At 41.0% G+C, this 19,133-nt stretch overlaps 1 protein-coding gene and 1 pseudogene across 2 annotated transcripts in view; both read right to left on the reverse strand.

Moving 5' to 3' along the window:
- Window positions 1-19,133, reverse strand: part of SEL1L (SEL1L adaptor subunit of SYVN1 ubiquitin ligase) — a 57,904-nt gene that overhangs the window by 14,778 nt on the left and 23,993 nt on the right. For both annotated transcript variants that reach the window (XM_020885104.2, XM_020885103.2), the window contains 13 exons: window positions 17,932-18,037; window positions 16,900-17,062; window positions 14,365-14,418; window positions 14,215-14,274; window positions 11,251-11,332; window positions 10,756-10,910; window positions 8,028-8,084; window positions 5,639-5,707; window positions 4,175-4,252; window positions 3,002-3,064; window positions 1,609-1,696; window positions 1,163-1,311; window positions 120-285 (listed from right to left, as the gene is read on the reverse strand). In XM_020885104.2, coding sequence (XP_020740763.1) covers window positions 120-285; window positions 1,163-1,311; window positions 1,609-1,696; window positions 3,002-3,064; window positions 4,175-4,252; window positions 5,639-5,707; window positions 8,028-8,084; window positions 10,756-10,910; window positions 11,251-11,332; window positions 14,215-14,274; window positions 14,365-14,418; window positions 16,900-17,062; window positions 17,932-18,037 — 1,290 coding nt within the window. The remainder of the gene's footprint in view (window positions 1-119; window positions 286-1,162; window positions 1,312-1,608; window positions 1,697-3,001; window positions 3,065-4,174; window positions 4,253-5,638; window positions 5,708-8,027; window positions 8,085-10,755; window positions 10,911-11,250; window positions 11,333-14,214; window positions 14,275-14,364; window positions 14,419-16,899; window positions 17,063-17,931; window positions 18,038-19,133) is intronic.
- LOC110132021 (ubiquitin-ribosomal protein eS31 fusion protein-like) lies at window positions 11,339-12,275 on the reverse strand (annotated as a pseudogene).

Consider the following 19,133-nt stretch of genomic DNA (forward strand, 5'->3'; position numbering starts at 1 on the left):
GTGCTGCAGTTCGTGGGGTTGCAAAGAGTTGGACACGACTGAGCAACTGAAGTGCACTGAACTGAACCTGACGTGCACCTTGTGTTCCAACCCCCAGGCAGGATGGGAGTGGGCCTTACTCTGGTCGAGGATGAAGGCTGCGTTACTCTGCGCCACTTCATAGCCCTGCTCGGCCAGCAGGAGGTACTGGATCACAGCAGCGTTGTAGTCTCCGTCTTTGTAGCTGTTGTAAGCGGTCATGAGCCGCTCAGACCACCGGCCCCGTTCACACACATTCTTAAACAACTGTGTGGACAGGACAAAACAGAGGTGTGTCAGAAAATCATTTTTTGCACGTTGGCTACAAGCCATTGTTAAGCTTGTTCTCTCAATCTCTGGCAGCTTTATTAAAAAAAAAAATATATATATATATATATAAAACTGGGATACTAATTTGAAGCTTTCACTTAGGCTTCAGAACAGTAACTCACTCACTCCTCCTGTGAGGGGCCACTCTCTCACTAGGTTAAGTCCCAGGAACAGCTCCATATTACAAGGAAGGAAACTGAAGCACAGAGGTTTATAAACTGTGTGTATTCATGCTCAGTCCTGTCCACCTCTTTGCGACCCTGTGGACTGTAACCTGCCAGGCTCCTCTGTCCATGGGATTTCCCAGGCCAAGAACACTGGAGTGGGTTGCCATTTCCTTCTCCAGGAGATCTTCCCAACCCAGGGATTGGACCCACGTCTCTTGCACTGGCAGGTGGATTCTTTACCACTGTGCCACCTGGGAAGCCCTTAAAACTGTGCTAAGCGTTTAACACCATCCCTCTGAAGTGCCAATCATGAGAAAGCTGAAGAGGAAAGGTCCCAGCTAGGAGATATGAGCATTCCCCCTGCAATATTCATTTAACATACACTTTTTGATGCTACGTCTCAGATACTGTCCTAGGCGCCAGAGAGACTGCACACAATAACATCCGCTCTTGTAAAGGCTGACGCCAGGAGGGACAGACAGACCGAATCAGTGAGTGCGACAGTGACACAGAGATCCTCAGAGCCTTCCCTCAGTGTCTCAGGGCTAGTCAGCTGAGTCTGTTTCTCCTCTAGAAGACGCCACACCAAGAGAGCCAGAAAGAAAACAGCAGCCTCTCCTCCCAGGCAAGCGCAGAAGAACCCTCACCTCCACGGCAGTGTGACATGAGCGCATCACGCCGGTGCCGCTGGCGTGCATCTGAGCCAGGTTGTAGAAGGCCAAGATGTGGCCTCCCTGGGACGCCAGGTTGAAATACTTCAAGGCTTGCTTGTAATCCCTCTTGACTCCGATGCCGTCTGTACGGGGCAGGGACAGTGGAAGTGTGATTCAGCTGACGCATCAGAGAGGCCTCATCCAGGAATGAAACTAAATGGAGCTCAGAATTCTTACTTCAGAAAGATGTGACTCTTATTAATACAGATTTGCACATTAACACAGATTAATATATTCTCCAGGGCAATACAAGATGTGCACAGATTATTGACCTGGGAGGACATTAATCAGATAGAAACTCAACAGCTCTCATTTCCATATCACAGTGACACCTAGAGGAAAACAGGAAGCTTAGACTTGGAGCACCCATCGTTCCTTACTATAGTACATGGAGCCAAGCTGCAGTTGCCCGTCCACCCAGCCTTGTTCAGCAGCTTTCTGGAAATACTTCAGTGCCAAATCATAATTCTGGAGAAAAAGAATTCACATCATCACATGATGAGAAGGCTTGAAAGACTGACATATTCCGAAGTCAGGAGATTCATTCATAAAAAGAATTCACAAAGCACACAGTATTCCTGAAGTCGTTAAGAGACCTTCTTTTTAATAATACACAGATGGTAATATTTTTTAAGTCATGGTGGATTAACATTTAAGACCGTGAAGAAAAACAAAAACATTATTTTGTGAAACAACTTGTATGTCTGCACTCAGGAAGCATGAACAACACTACTAAAACAGCAGACCAAAAACTAAGAAACAGTCACAGCTTTTCTATTAATCAACAAATCCTTTTAAACCTCAATTTTTAAACATTAAATAAGAAAAAGCATTCTCTTATTAGTTCCATCCCTGAACAGCTTATCAAACATCATTATCAGATGTCAAATATCACACATATCCCCAGAGAAAACTGAAAACAAAGGTCACTACAGGATTTTACTATCCTAACATGACTAGATGGACTCAAAATGAGACCACATCCCTGTCTTTCGTGCTAGGGAATGCCTACAGGCTAGAATTCTCTACCGAGCTCTTAGTTTGGGCCCAAATTAAAAGAATACACGGCTTGGGGAGATCGGACAGAGGTGGGGACAGTGGTGAGGATCCAGGGGCCTCCAGCGTGAGCAAGAAGCACAGAGGAACAAGGCGCAGTGGCCCTGGAAAACCCGGACGGCCCCGAGGAGGAGAGAGTCTGGGGGAGGCAGAACCAGCGCCGTGCGGGCTGACGCGGAGGTCACTGCTGGGCTGTGCAGAGCAGCGACAGGAGGTGGAAGCCTGACTGCTGAGAGCTGAGGAATGGACGCAGCCGCTCACAGACTTCCTTCTCTGGAGAAACCTGGGCTGCAGGAAAGGGCTGGAAAGGAGAGAGGTGGCAGCTAGACGGGAAAGGGGTGGCACAGAGAGCTCTCCTCACTCCACACGACAGGACCTGAGAATTTTCTTAGGCCTGAGTGACGAAGCGGCCCGGAGATACTGGAGCTTGAGACAGATGGGCGAGTAAGAGAGGTGAAGAGCAGAGATGAAAACGTGAGAAACAGTTTCACGCTCTGAGAAGGTGTCAGAGACACAGCCACACCTAGAAGATAGCTGCTGTGGTAGGACAGGTTGAGGGGTGGTGGGGAACCCAACTGAGAGAGAATGTTCCAGGTTGAGCTCTGGTTACAAACCAAATGGCCTCACCTGGGCTGACTGGGGGATAGTTAAGGAACACTTCCCTATGTCACTAGCTGCTTGCTTGTTGAAGTCAGAACGTTAGGACTGAAAACTTACAACTTGAACTCCTCTCCCGTAGAGGTAAGCCATTCCAAGCCCACTCTGTCCAACAGGGTTGCCCTGCCAACCAGACCAAAATTAAAGGATTCATTAAAAAAAAATAGGCAAGAAAAAGTGACTGCAAAAGAAATAATTTATAAGCATATTCAAAACATGTCTTAGTATGTTTTTCAATTCAAAACAGAATTTCCTCCTTCCCATCAGACTAAACAGGATACTGAGTTTTGGAGACCTAACATTCAATATTTGCTGAAAAACAGTAAAGAGTAAATTCACTTAGAATTAAATTTTGGTGACTTACCTATGAATATCTGGCTCACAAATCTGTGATATGAAACATGACTGATATATTTAATCTTTCCAAAATTAAAAGTAGGTCACTTTTGTTTTTTGGGGGGTGGTTTTCCACTGGTAACCTCCAACCCCGACAAAGAAGATGCTGCCACAGGGCAGAATCAACACATTGAGATCAGTGGTGAGGGTGTGCTTAAGGTTGCTGGACTGTTGTGGAACAAAGACAATCACTGATTTGAGACCTTACAGAGAAAAATCTAGTATCCACCTAAAATCAGAAGGACAGAAGCATCTTTAAAAAAAGTGTCACAGTGCCGCTTCAGGAAAAGCTCAACTGTTGTCTGGGACAACACGTACTAGTTGTACTAGTCCAACTAGTAAGAACGGCCCCGGTCAGTAGCATGTGCTAGCTGACAGAGGTAAGTGCACACACTGGCGTCAGAGTGTCTTAAATACTCAAGAGGCAGCTTTCTCGGGGCCAAAGAAAGCCTAACTTGTGTGTTACAATGATCAAAACTAGTCAGTGAAGCTTTAAACCTCAAGTTGCAATACAAACAGGGTAAATTATATAACTCCCAATTCTACTACTAAAATCATTATTTCCCTGGCCAGGAAACTTCTCAGTGAAATTGAAACAGACTTAATGTTCAATGATCTAGTCCCTAATACACGCGCACACACACACACACATATCTATGTATATAGCTTTTTATTGAGGTTTCTTCCTAATCCGTTCATCCAAATGAATCATATTAACATAAGCACTTCGAATAATTTATGGAATAAGTTGATTATGATTAATTCCTTTAAAAACTTATCTCTTAAAATAATAGAAATATGGCTCACATTTCAATACACTGAGTCGAGAATTCTTACCATGTCAGCAGCCTTTTTAAAGTAGTGAAGAGCTGTCTCGTTACTCTGAGGTACAATATCGCTTCCCTCTGAATACATCTGGAAAACAGACTCCAGTTTCAATATGAGCTGTAACCTTCTTAGCAATTACATTTTTCCCCTATCTCATCTCATGATTTCATGAACTCTTTCAACAAAGTGTTATAGTTTCCCACAGGGTATTTTAGAATTAAAAGCAAAATCTTAAATGTAGGTATTTTTAATATATTCTTGGTCACACCAAATTTACGACTTATCTATAAACATGACTATATAAAATCAGTTCACTGATCAATCTCAGGAGAAGTGATCTTAAAGCCCAAGACAAATCTTTCCTCTTGCGCTGACTGAGGGCAGTCAAATGGTCAATCAGTGGCTTGGAATAAGTGATTACACGAGGAAAAGGAGAGCTGAGGACAATGTCCACTGCTTTCCCCATGATAAGATGCAAGGAGAGTCTTAAGTTCAGGAAAAGAGGTAACTCAAAAGTTATTTTAAAAGGTTTCAAGCACTGAATTATTATAGAGTACCGGGTATGGGAACTGATAAAAGGGCCAAGAGAAAGAAGACTGAATGACCGGTAGTACTGTTTTTATCCATGTGTGTATCAGGGAGATAAGGAAAGGAAACCTTTCTTTGAGATAGGGAAAATCAGAAATTCAGAGCAAGAATCGAGAGGGCCGAAAAGAAACAGTTCTTAAATGCTAACAAAAATAGATGGGCGATACCAATTTCTACACTGCAGCAGTTAGAAAAGTGTAAATGTAAAGTTCTCAGGCCCCAAATGACCAGTTGTGATCGTGTGGCAAATACTGATGAGATCTTTCTCTTTGTAAAAACCTTTGAGATATATTCTACCTGAGCCTCCTAACCCCAGGACTTGGCTAAGGGTGAAAATACTCATTGGTTTACACTGTGTTGGTTTTCAAAATAATGAAAAAGGAAGTGGTGAGAACATTCCGTGACGTACGGAATCTGTTCATTAGTCTCTAGACTTAAATGTTTCCTTGGTTGAGAAAAGAACTGCACTGAGAAGTGGGTGATGGCTATCATATTTAAGACATTAAATAAGGTCTGCAGATAAATTTCAACACACCCTAATTGTCTCAAATCAACATGGAAGTAAACAGGCAATTATGACAGACTTAGCAAAAAACTGCACAACATAAAGAATAAATCCCTTATTATTGCATATCATACACCAAAAGTAGGTCCGCAGACAGTGACAATTAGCTTCAGTGGAGAATTAACATACTGATGAGCAAATGCTATGTTCCCTCTAAGTTACCTAAGAAAATGTCTCAGAGCAGCACTTAAGATATAATATGCTTGTACTGGAAATCTTATTTCCAGCTTATTTTTGTTAAATTGTAGACAAATACCGTATGTGCTTAATAGGTGAACACCTCTTGCTAGCAAAGAAAATGTTTACTGGATGTACAGTACCTTTCCCAAGAAGGCCATGGCATGGGAATTGCCAGCATTCGCTGCTAAATTGAAGTAGTCAAATGCTCTCTGTGGGAAGGTATTTATGAAAATTATTAGTTATTAACAGAATCTGCCCTTGGCTTTTAACCAAAATAATTACTTCAGAAACATTAAAAAAATCTTGTTACAGTGAAGCATAGAAGTTGAAGTAAATGGCAACGCAACATCTGCTGGTTGCGCAGGCGCCCAGCAGTCTAGCAGTCAATCCAGCCCTGGGTCCTGGTTCCTGCACCGCCGAGCAGGCCTGGAGCGCACCGACCCCCTCCCTCCCCACGGCTCCATCAAAGTGGCATTCTTTCTTGGCAGAACTTCTGCAAAGCGCCCCTCCCTGATCTTTCTGCTTTCATTGTTGGGGTCACCCAAAGCAACTGCTCTTAAGTTTCAACAGGCTGGACCTTCCAGTTCCTTGAAGCGCTGTAAGCAACAGATCAGACCCTTTATCTCAGCACTGTTTCACCTTTTGCTCACTGCACTCCGGGTACACCAGCCATGTTCCTTCCTGCCTGAGGACCTAGACACATCTGTTCTTTTTGGCCTGGGATGACCTTACCTCCAAGGTTTAACTTAAATGTCAACCACATTTCTTCAGAGACAAGTGCTACTTTCCAGTAAGGAACCTATCATTGGACACTCTAAGTCTCCTTTGTAACAATAATCACAATTTACTACACGTTTGTTGGTGGGACCGTTTAAAAAAATAACTAATGCTTCTGCTGTTTGTTGGTGTGACCGTTTAAAAAAATAACTAATGTTAAATTTGAGGCTCTGAAAATGTAAGAACTAAAGGCAAGGTCCAGCGCTGTATCCTGAATGCCTTGTGGTGAATGGGACAGTGGTACTACTCAATGCTGGCTGAGTTCACGCAATTATGTATTGAGAATGCCTTCTCTTCTATGAAAACTTATCCCTGTGTAACTGCTTCCCAGGTAGGTAGCATACACCACCAGGAACATCCCGAAACTTGTATAAAAGTAAGCAGAAAACTCTTAACCAGATTTCTGTTCTCTCACCTGACATTTTTACTAACCAGTTCATTTGCTGGGTTCATGGGCACAATGACATGAAATTTTAACATCCAAGAGGCACCTAGAGTTGTCAAAATGCTGTCTGCATAGTAATTTTTAAAAAGCATCAATATCTGGTATTGTTTCAGTGATAAACGCATTTGTTATGATCTAATTCTTAAGAGTTGATGCAATATGATGTATAAAATAACCTTAATTAGAACATTTAACTGGTATGGCAGAAAAACAGAGTTTCATTAGTCAGACACTTACTGAGAACTTACTACATGCTAAGCATTGCCAGGCGCAGGCAATGAGGTGGCAAAGAAGGCAGACACAGCCCATGCTGTTTTGAACCTCTCATTCTAGCAGGAGAAACAATTATATTACATACTTGACTAATTTACAATGACAAAGGCCACAGGGAATACAGATTTTCAGAACTCCTAACTGTGGTACACAACCTATTCCTGCAGCGGGGTAGGGATCAGGGGACACGTGTTAGGGGAAGAGACACTGGACCTGACTTCTGGAGGATGAGTATGAACTGTCAGGTGGGATAGTAATATTCACTCTAGACAGAGGGACTGGCCTTCCAGAAGTTCCGAGATAGGAGCTTCTTAGTATTTTCAAAGACCTGAGTAAAGGTCCCTGTGCCTATGACTCAGAAAGCAAGGGGCTGGCAAGGGAAACAGCGTGGTCCAAGGCCTTGGAGGTCACGCTGAAGGTTGTGGCTTTCAAGCTACTGGAAATCACAGACCACTCAAAAGAAATTAAAGCAAGGGAACTGCACCATCAGATGCACAGTTTACATCTGCAGTAACCCATACAAGTTACTGTTTAGGAAATGCAGGCAGGAGATTATTCACACAAATGACAGGTGTACTGAGGAAAGAAGGGAAGAGATGAGCAATACACAGGACAAAAAGCAGATAAAAAACAGATAAACACTAGGGACTGGAAATGGATGTGACTGCTACAGCTGCACACACCTAATTTCTCAAAAACTCAACACTGAGGTCTCCTCAGTTCTAGGAAACACTTTCCAATAGGAGTTTTCAGACATATGTCTATCACATACCTATAGAAAACCAAGACACTGTCTTATGCATTTTTGGCAGCACTGACAACTAGTTTTGGAATTAATAAAACCTTTCCCATCACTGCAAAGTATGACCACATTTTTGTTCTTCAGGTTCCTCAGGGGTTAGACCTTGAAAGCTCATTTGTGATGGTGACTCAATTACAAAGCTTGCTCTTGTCACTGACTTTGCAAGAAACACACTTGGAGTGGCACAGCTCGCCACAGTATGAAAGCGAAGCCTGAAGATCAGGAAGGGTACCTGGTGGTTTTGTTCTACTCCACGGCCTCCGTGCAGGTGCAGCTGTCCCAGGCCAACCTGAAAATGAACAAAATGGAGGCAAGGTTTTGTAAATGGCAGCACCTGCATCTGGCCTGTAATTAAATTAGCCCAACAAGAAACATTTGGTCACAAAAAGGGTTCTGTCCATAACGCAGAAAAGTAAACATTTTTCTTATGGGATACTACTCTAACTGCATTTTTAAAAAAATTAAAAACATCTGCTTTTAGTTGCAAAACATCCTTCTGAAAGAGGTGAGAAAAGGCATTTCCACACAAACTAAAGAAAAGTTCAAATCCTTTTAATTACAGGGTGTTCTTCCGGAAGTGGGAAGATTATCCTAGGAAGCTTGGAGATGAGATAAGAAATAAAGAACAACAGAAAGGTAAATCTGTGAGGAATGCTATACTGGATGGACTGTATAAAAGAACAATTATCTTATGGAGTTCAAAAATACATAGGGTTAAAATACAGACAACCTCCAACCAAAAGAAGGTAAGAAAGGAGAGAAAAGGGAACAGAGAAAAGCAAAATAAAAGCAAGAAAGATAGAAAATTAAAATCCAAATATGTCATTAATTACTCTAATTAAAAGACTGTCAGAATAGACTTTTAAAAATGAACAAAACTAGTCATATGATACTTGTAATAAACATACCTTAAACATTAGAAGATTGAAAATACAAGACAGAAAAGATATTCCATGTAAATACTAACCAAAAGAAAGCAGGGCAGCTATGTAAATACTAACCAAAAGAAAGTAGGGCAGCTACGCCAGTATTAAGCAAGTTAGTGAGTTAAAAGTCGCTCAGTCATGTCTGACTCTTTGCGACCCCATGGACTATACAGTCCATGGAATTCTCCAGGCCAGAATACTGGAGTGGGGAGCCTTTCCCTTCTCCAGGGAATTGAAAGCAAAAAATATTTCTGGAGATTAAAAGAGGACATTTCATGATACAAAAGTTAGTTCAAAAGAAAGATAAGTATTAAGTCTGTATGCAACTCATCATGGCTTAAAATATAAAGTGAAATAGAACTAAAAGAAAGAAATCCAGAGTGAAAAATTTCAATCATGTCATCTCAGCACTCGACAGAAAAAGCAGACAAATCCAGTAGGGATTCAAAAGATTTGAATAAAGAATGAAGAAACCTGATTCAACTGACACATACAGAACACTACACCCAATGACTGCAGAAATTCATTCTCTTTAGCATACGGAATATTTGCCCAAACTGACCAAGGGATGGGGGCATAAAGCAAGTCTCGAGAAATCGCAAGCAACTAACAGCAAAGAGCATATTCTGACTACAGTGGATTAAGAGAGACTCCAACAATAAAAAAGGTAAGTAGAAAATTCCCATGTACAGTCATCCCTGGGTATCCATAGGGAATTGGTTCCAGGACCCCTCCCCGACACAGATACCAACATTCTCAGATGCTCAAGCCCCTTGTATAAAATGTGTACAGCCTACACACAACCTCCTGTACATGTTAAATCATTTCCAGATTACTTATAAAATTTAATGTAAACGCTATGTAAATAGTTGTGAATACTATGTAAATAGTTGCCGATGTGTAACAAATTCAAGTTTGCTTTTTGGAACTTTCTGGGGAAAAAAAGTTTTTTTGAATATTTTTGATCCATGGTTAATTGAATCTGTGGATGCAAAACCTGCAGTATACAGAGGGCTGACTGGACATGGAAATTAAGCAATTCATTTCTAAATTACACAAGAGTCAAAAAAATGATGAAAATCAGAGCTAAATATAATGAAAATATGATAGTGGGAGAATGTATTTCTATCAGATACTAAGTTCTATAAAGCTATGAAAATTTGAGACAATATTTGCATTAGAAATGTACAAGAAAACGCACATAGCATTATTTTAATAGCCCAAATCTGGGAAGAATAAAATGGATAAATTGTGATAGTTTCATACAACAAAATACTACACAGCAATGCAAATCAATGAACTACAGCTATGTGAAAACACAAGGATTGATTTCAGAAACAATACTGAACAAAAGAAGTTGATAACAAAAATATGCCATATGACTATTTCTTTTTTACTTAAGTTTCAAAAACAAACCAAACTAATCTACAGTGTTAGCTTCTATTAGTCTTAAAATTAATTGGAAAAGTATCTACTGCTCATCCCTACATGTTTATAAATCAGAAGGAACTGTCAACTTAAAAAAGATGGATGGTGAAGTTCTCTTTTTTAATATCATCAAAACAACCCATGAAACAACAAATTACACATGATACTTTGATGTATGTCATACAGTTTACATTAAACAGGCCTACTTCGCTCCCTGACCTTGAGAAAATTATAGTCTAAGATAAGCAAAGGAAACGAATGGTAAATAGCTCTGAAGAGCATCTGAAATGAAAAGTGTTCCTGAGACTTTCTGTTTAGAGGAAGCAACAGTTCTTATCTCGGTGACTCCAATAAGAGCCTTCGTCATCACTGTAATGTTGCTCCAATCCAACTGTGGCGCACACTGGAGCCACCTGGCCAGCTTTTAAGGCACCATCGATGCCTGGGTCACAACCCAGAAGAATCCAAATGGAAGGTTTGGAGAGTAAATGGGACTAATTTATAGCTAATAATAGCTCAGTGAACATGTTATAGCTCCAACTGCCTGCCCCCAGAGGCTGTACTACACAAGGCAGTGTGCCTTGCAGGAGACCTTTAAACACATACCTGGGCTTGGACATCCCCTTTTTCAGCTAAGAACTGGTAATACTGAATCAAATCTTCCTCAAGCATTCCGCTGTTCATTCCGGGATTTTCAACCTCATCAGGCAGCCTTATTCTCTGCACCACTGAGCCTCCCGTCAGCGAGATATCACTAGCAACTGAAACAGGGACGAAGCAACACGGGGCGGAAAGTCAGAGGGGTGGTCCCACAGTGAGAAGTACCATTCCAGCTGCCAGATACCAACAGACGCTGCGTTAAAGGAAGTTTTTCTGTTGTGGTCTACGCAGTGTGAAAGTCATCTAAGCTAAATTCAGTTTCTTTCCCACACAATACTAAGAAGTGCAATCCAAAGCAAATTTTTAAAAAGTACTTCCTAAACAACTAGTGTAAAGATGATTCCACTTGAGAGCCAGTCACAGTATTTCAAGCAGTACAATAAATTTAAAATTAATTTTTTTTTTTTTGGGGGTAACGTCAAAGGCAAAAAAAGCAGGTACCATGATTGGCCACAAGACGATAATGAGTCAGTGCGGATTCACAGCTCTGGAGGACTCCGATGCCAGCCCAGTATCGGTAACCCTGTAATAAATGCAACCTCAGTGAGAAGAGGGAACTTCCACATGCTTCAGTGGCATTCTAGCAGGAACAGATAAAGCTAACCCTATGCAAAGGGAAACTGTACTGTCATCTGATACAAACACACGGCCACCTCATTTATCCTGAGTGTCACATTCTGAGGTAACTTATTCAGCAACTTTTAACAATCAGACTACAGCTTAGACCTGGGAAATAGACACTAAAGTTCTGAGAGCAATCAAAATAGATGCCATCAACTTTCTGTATGCAGTGTGTGCCCGTTTACCTACACGAGAAAATTACCGAGGCTCTTGCTTTTAGACGAGATTTCAATCTTAGACACAATTTTAACAAAAATCGATTAATCTTCCAAAGCATTAGTAACTTTGTTTTTTTTTGTTAGCTCATATCTTTATTAACCAATATACAATTACTTGTCTTCTGGTTTGTTGAAACAATAGGTCAAATAACATTTGCCACAATAATGTCTGTCAAAGTGACTGGCCATAAAAACTCCAGCACCACATTCATCTGAGGGACACTCCTGGCGAAGGCAACTGATTTTGCCATTCTCATCCACCTTATAGTATTTCAGAACAGCCAATTTAACCTTCTTTCTCTTTATGCTTGTTCTTCTTGGGAGTGGTGTAAGACTTCTTCTTTTCTTAGCACCACCACGAAGTCTCAACACTAGATGAAGAATGGACTCCTTCTGAATGTTGTACTCAGACAAAGTATGTCCATCTTCCAGTTGCCTGCCAGCAAAGATCAGTCTTTGTTGGCCAGGAGGAATTCTCTCCTTATCCTGGATCTTGGCCTTTACATTTTCTATTGTATCCGAGGGCTCGACCTCGAGAGTGATGGCCTTCTCCATCAGGGTCTTCACAAAAATCTGCACCTTGGTGGCGGCTCCACCACAGATGGCGGATCCGAAAACTATTAACTTTTAAAGAAGCAACCAACTAGCAATCTAGGGAAGACAAGAAACTACTAGAGACGGGCAGAGCAGTACCAGGAATAAATGACTTCAGAATAAGGGGGAAGACTGCTAATTATGAAGAAGAGAAGAGAACAGAGCTCTCTGGAGTCAGACTCACATAACTTCACCAACTTTAACAGTCCTCAGGGCAGAAGTGTACAATAACAAGTGTAATAATACTTAATGTTCTTAGTCTGTAGCCCCTATTTAAGAAGATTGGTAAACAGCTTTAAAATGATATTTCTGTCAAAAATACTTCATGTTTTCTGAAAACTCATCTAAAAACAATGTTTCAATGACTGTGGGAGCAATAAACTTTCTTGGACATGAGACGAACAAATGAAAAAACTTCAAAGTTAGTGAGGAATGTTTCAGAAAGTTAGAGTGACACTCTCATTTTTCACGTACTGGAAAATGGTTTACCTCTGTAACAGGACCAAGTCCAAGCTCCCTGGCGTGACGTCCGGCCCTTTACACGATCCCTGTCTCCCTGTCCTGGTGATGACCTACCTGGCATTCCCTTCTCCACCAACAGCTGCTTCTTTCTTCAGAAGGATCTCCTTAACTCCCTCTCCTTCCCCTGCCAGTGTGGGCTGGGAGCCTGTCAGTGATGCCTTCATGTGCTCGTGCTGTACTGTAATGGTCTCCCTACTCACGCCTCCCTCTTGAGAGTAAATGCTTGTTGTGGGCTGGCATTAGATCTTACTGTATGAGAAGCCCAACGCCAAGTATTCAGTGTTTTAGAATACACAGAAGGAAAATCATCCAGGATCTGCTCACTGGCCAGAAAACTAGATCTACCTTCTTTGAAGTCTCACAGTCCTGTCAGCGAGCAGGCCTGTGGCCCCTCCAGATCTCCCTTCTTTGTGAAGTCTCACAGTCCTGTCAGCGAGCAGGCCTGTGGCCCCTCCAGATCTCCCTTCTTTGAAGTCTCACAGTCCTGTCAGAGACCAGGCCTGTGGCCCCTCCAGATCTCCCTTCTTTGAAGTCTCACAGTCCTATCAGAGACCAGGCCTGTGGCCCCTCCAGACTTCGGAGGTTTCTCCACTTTTGGTCTTACCTCCGCTCAGTCTACTCTCTTTATTTCTGCAAGAATTTAATGCCTTCATGTGGAACACAGCAATATGGGCCAGGGGCTTCCCTCATAGCTCAGCTGGCAAAAAACCTGCCCACAAGGCAGCAGACCTGGGTTCGATTCCTTGGTTGGGAAGGTCCCCTGGAGAAGGAAATGGCAACCCAATCCCGTATTCTTGCCCGGAGACTCCCATGGGCAGAGGAGCCTGGCAGCCTACTGTCCATGGGGTTGCAAGAGTTGGACACGAGTTAGTGACTATACCACCACCACCACCAATATGGGCCAGAGGTCACACGATTCTCTTAAAGTCAATTTATAAAGTAAAAGGCAGATTAAACACCTCAGCAGAAAAGAACATGGAGGTAAGATGCTATATTTTACCACTAAGCCATTTAAATGATCAATGCTGTCAGGTAACACGTAAGAGATACTATGTAGTAAACTTTATAGGATACTGGCTCTTTATATAGTTAGTCAATCATCAATTTAAACATAAAATCTGTCATAATCCAATCTAAAAATAATTCTGACAAATAATTCCAACTTAAGAGAAAATTGGGAAAAGAGTCATTTATCAGATTCTTATTTTAAGGGCAATCAGCCAAACTAATAATTTTAATGAAAAATCGTGGACTCTACCAATTTTCCACATGCAGATTCAACTGCTGTATCCACTAACAAAAATTTGAAGGACATTCAATTGACTATTGGGTCTTAATAAATATAAGTAGACTGTAATCATGAAAGCAAGAGAAGTGGTGGCCACTTGCAATTATGAATATTATTACAATTGTTAGCAATTTTATTACCTTCCATTTAAATCTTACTTACCAAAACCATGTGGGCTATTAGGTTGCCCCCAAGAGCTCCGAAAGTGTAATAAACAAGGGCCTGTGAAAGAAGGAAAGATGCTTAACTGAACACAGTCACAGAGTCACCCAGTCCACCCTGCATTACACAATAAAGTTTTAACAGTGTTACCTTTGCCTGACTTGAATTAACACCAAGTCCAGAAGCATAGAGAAAGCCAAGAGCCTGAAACAAAATGATAAAAGTCATGAGTGTAAGTTTACCTAAGGCAGACACAGTTCTATGAACCATGAGAAGATGTAAGGGTCCTGAAATGCTAAAAAATGTGAAACCTGCAAATATGCACAATCGTGGAATTAAAAAGCCTCAGAAATGCATTCAAGGTTTTACAAATTACACAGTGAAATATAAGTTTAAACAAGTAAAAAAATTTAGCTTGAAGATCAAAAGACACTTTAAGAAAACCAAAAGCTGAACACACTTAAATATGACTTTTACTTGATTCTTGGGGAACAGTTACTATGAAAACAAAATGCCTCCTATATCATTACATCAAAATAGTATCTATTGAACTTCCCTGGTGATACAGTGGATAAGAGCCCGCCTGCCAAAGCAGGAAACATGGGTTCCGTCCCTGGTCTGGGAAGATTCCACATGCCATAGAGCAACTAAGTCCAAGAGCTTAGAGCCTGTGCTCCAAACAAGAGGGGCCACTGCAATGAGAAGCCCGAGCTCGATGGAACTAGAGAAAGCCTGCGTGTGGCAATGAAGACCCAGCGCCATCCTAAATTTAAGAAACAACATTTTCTTTCAATATATTAGCTATGTAGAGGCTGGTACACAATGATAATGGGTGAGTGAAAGTTGTTCAGTCATGTCTGACTCTTTGTGACGCCATGGACTGTACAGTCCATGGGATTCAGGCCAGAATACTGGAGTGGGAAGCCGTTCCCTTCTCCAGGGGATCTTCCCAACCCAGGGATCAAACCCAGGTCTCCCGCACTGCAGGTGGGTTCTTTACCAGCTGAGCCACAAGGGAAGCCCCATAATGGGTAAAGGATTACTAAACAACTATCCTAGGAACAAAAAGAGGCAGCAAGGGGCTAAACTGAAGGGGCGAAGGGAAAAAGGTCACCTCCCCTTGCTAGTGCATATACAACTTCTTAAAAAGAAAACAAAACAAAAAAACCAATCAAGCAAACAATGCACTGATAAGGTTCTACCCTCTGCTCTCTGAGGACCACCCTTGATGACGTGAAAGCGTAAGCTAAAATTGTAAAGGCTGGTGCTATTCTCATCCAAATCCATAAGCTTTTCTGTGTTGCCCAGTCTCCCTTGAAGTTAGGGAGGGCCACTGCCTCGGATGTGACCAGAAAGGACGCAGGCCAGTTTAAGGCCTGGCCCCTAAAAACATCCCGGACTCCTCCAGTCCCCGCTTCTCCCTACACGACGGCTTGGAAGTCCCGTATTCTGGATGGTGGACAGATCCGTGATGGAAGCAGCCCAGATCCCGAGCCACCATCTGAAGAGTGGCTCGGGCAGGAGCACTGACGGGACCTGGCACAAGCAAGAAATACCCCTTGTTGCGTGAAGCCACTGTGATTCCGGCGCTTCGCTTCACCAGCGAGCGGTAATGACAGTGGAGGGAGTGCTGTGCAGTGTCAAACAGCACTGTGGCATTGTAAGGTTCTAATATTAAAGAGGAAGGAGGCCTTAAAAGCAAAGTCATTTCTCGGAATGGAATGTGCCTGAAGATAAAGAAGGTATGTGTGTGTGTATTATCATACGTGAAACAGACCGCCAGTCCAGGTTCGACGCATGAGACAGGGCGCTCAGGGCCAGTGCACTGGGATGATCCTGAGGGATGGATGGGGAGGGAGGTGGGAAGGGGCTTCAGGATGGGGGACACATGTACACCCATGGCTGATTCATGTCAGTGTATGGCAAAAACCACCACAACATTGTAAAGTAATTAGTCTCCCATTAAAATAAATGGAAAAAAAAAAAGAATGTATGCATAAATTTTACCTAAACTCATTAGAAGGGGGAAAACGCCTTGAAAACAAAGGGGAGCAATTAAGACATAACCTGTTTATAAACCAAAACCAAGACAGATATCTAAGAGTTGCAGACTGGTTACCAGTCCTGTAGAAAACAATGGTCATGATGCCTGTTATTTATATAACCTGAAAACAGACTTCCTCTGTGACCAGAAATTTTATCTTTAAGCAATTCCCACGCCATTGCTAAATCTTTATTACTGAAGGCATTTTTTTTAAAGTGTGCAAAATACCTTTATAAGTAGGACAAAAGATTCAGAAACCAAAAACAAGATGAATAAAACTGCTTATTTTTACACGAAAACACATAAACAAAATGAAGACAGTATAAAGCATACAGATAAACAGCTGGGTGCAGAGGTACTCAGGGCAAGGCCCGTAAGGTTCCTGACCACAGGCGCGTCTGTCTCCACAGAGCTGGTGCAAATATAATTTTGGCAAGATGCAAATGCAAAAATGCCTAAATGACTAAATGATCTCAAATGAAGAAAAAAGACTGTCCAAGAAGACCAGTACAATAATCTGCCACGAAATTAATATTTACAGTCTTACTTGTTAAAGGAAGTCAGAGCAACAAGAGCACCAGGCTGTTAAAGGAAAGCAGCAGCACTGGGCGCAGAGAGCGCTCCGCAGGAAGGACACTCACAGTCTGTCCCTTGGGGGAACCTTCCTCGGTCAGCTTCTCAAACATCTCTTTCGCTGCCTGGATATTCTGTGTCAGGTAATCACCGAACAAAAGAGCATAGGACACTCTCTCCAGGGCCTTGGTGTGGTTCATGCTTGCTGCCTTCTGAAGATACCGATAAGCTCTTTAAATGCAAGTAAAGAAAAAACAAATTAGCGACGTTTGGAATTACCATTAAAATTTGTTTTCAAGATCTACTAAAATGTAACTTAATTTCCTTACTGTACAGAACCCTTTTGATATTTTTACTAAAGCAGGGTTACTTATAAAACATTCTGGCTACTTTCGTTTTTACGTAGAATACCAGTTCTGTTGTTAGAGTGTCTTGGAATTCTAATTACACTAACAGTAATCCTAAAAAGTTCTATTAAGAAAGTTAACTTGATTTGTAATGTCAGAACACTAATAATATGGTCTCCAGTAAAAAAAAATCCAATGATGACCACTACAACTGTCTTTAAAATCTTTGCACAGACTATAGCAAAAGTCAGCTGAAATTAAGGGGACATAAAATGTTAGAGGACAATCACTTGTTTTATGTTCCTTCATTTCTAAATTCTAGACTTTGTCTGTAAGAAAATTACAAAGCAAAAACAAAAAAACCCAGAAAACACCTGACAACAATTCCTTTTGTCTGTTTTATGTCACTTTGAATTCTGAATAGTATGTGTTCCTGGCACTGAGAAATGACTACAACTTAATCACATACTGCCATTTGTTCACTGTTCATTCTTAGGACTGGTACTTATAACATGTTTATCCCAACAAGCTAAAATCTGATAAAAGTAATGTTCCTAATGTCCATATTAATAACTTAATATTAATATTAAGTTATTAATATGGACATTATATTAATGTCCAGATTAAGTTTTCCTGTAATACAACTTAGGAAATCTTTTTATCTCTGGCAGTACGTTCCACTTAAAAAGCACTCAGCCACCATCTTGGCAAGGGCGGGCTCAGAGCAAGGATGGAGTGGGCCATGCAACCTACTCTCTCCTCTGGCTTTTCCTGTTGCTGCCGTTGAGGATTTTCATCCCGGTCTGGTACATCACTTCTGCTTCCTGCATTTGCCGTCTTTTTGCAGCCTCTTCTTCAGCTGAAAACAAAATGTCAGTTGCATTTACAAGGATAATTCTGCACCAATTACTTGTCAGACATCAGAACGTATTCTTTTTCCTGAGAAGGCATGGAAGCACAATTCATGATTCTTCACCATTTCAAAATCTGACTCTAAAGATACATGGTTTTAAGTATGGCCTTTATCTGACAAAAGACAGGGAAACAAAACTCGTTGAAATCACTTTCTTTCAGAGAAGGCACTCTCAAGTCTGCTTTTCTGCTAGTAATTCTAACTTTTTAGTAAATTTAACTAAAATTTCACTAGGAGTTTATGATTATATATGCCAAGGTCAGCTAAAACCAGGACAGGAAAAACAGAAAAATATTATTATTGTCAAAGAACACTTCAGCCTCACCTGAAATGCTGTATATTTTTACAAGGAAAAAGTATTTGACAAATTATGCTAAAAACTTAATAAAAAAATTTGATTTTTATTAACTATAGATCCCAATTCAATGTTCAAGTTGTCTATTTTTTCCTATACATAAACATTAATACAACCCTGAAAATAACAGAATTATCGTAAATTTTGCAAAAGTTATTTTGCTACTGTAATATAGCATTTTAACAGAAATCTGTAACTCATCAAATGACAGACATATGAATATTTCATTAGGACAAATATTTATAGAAACAGAAGTGAGCTGTTTTTACAATATAATAAAAATCTGATGTATTAAACTGGAGCATTTAATCAGTTGGTCCTCCAAAGATGGACCACATATAAGACTTCATATTCTAGGAGAGCCTAAATATTCTACCAGAGCCACTATTCTGAAAATGTCATTTGGTATCAACCAAGATATATTTAAGGTTTTCCATTGCTCTTTATTTTCAGCAAGTTTTTCCTGAAAATACAGCTTGCCTTTAGAAGTCAGCCCCTTTGTACTGACTGACATGAACACTTAGGACAGTTAAATACACTGTACTTGTCAAATGTTAACACAGCACAGGGTATTTCACTCAAGTATTTAGAAAAAGTATTCTCTATTTTTCTTTTAACCACTATTAGTTAACCTTTACTGTAATGTTCTGTTTCCTTTGTTGCCAAAAACATGTTTCATGTTAATTA

This window comes from Odocoileus virginianus, chromosome 6 (genome assembly GCF_023699985.2).
Source record: "Odocoileus virginianus isolate 20LAN1187 ecotype Illinois chromosome 6, Ovbor_1.2, whole genome shotgun sequence".
Classification (NCBI taxonomy): Eukaryota; Metazoa; Chordata; class Mammalia; order Artiodactyla; family Cervidae; genus Odocoileus; species Odocoileus virginianus.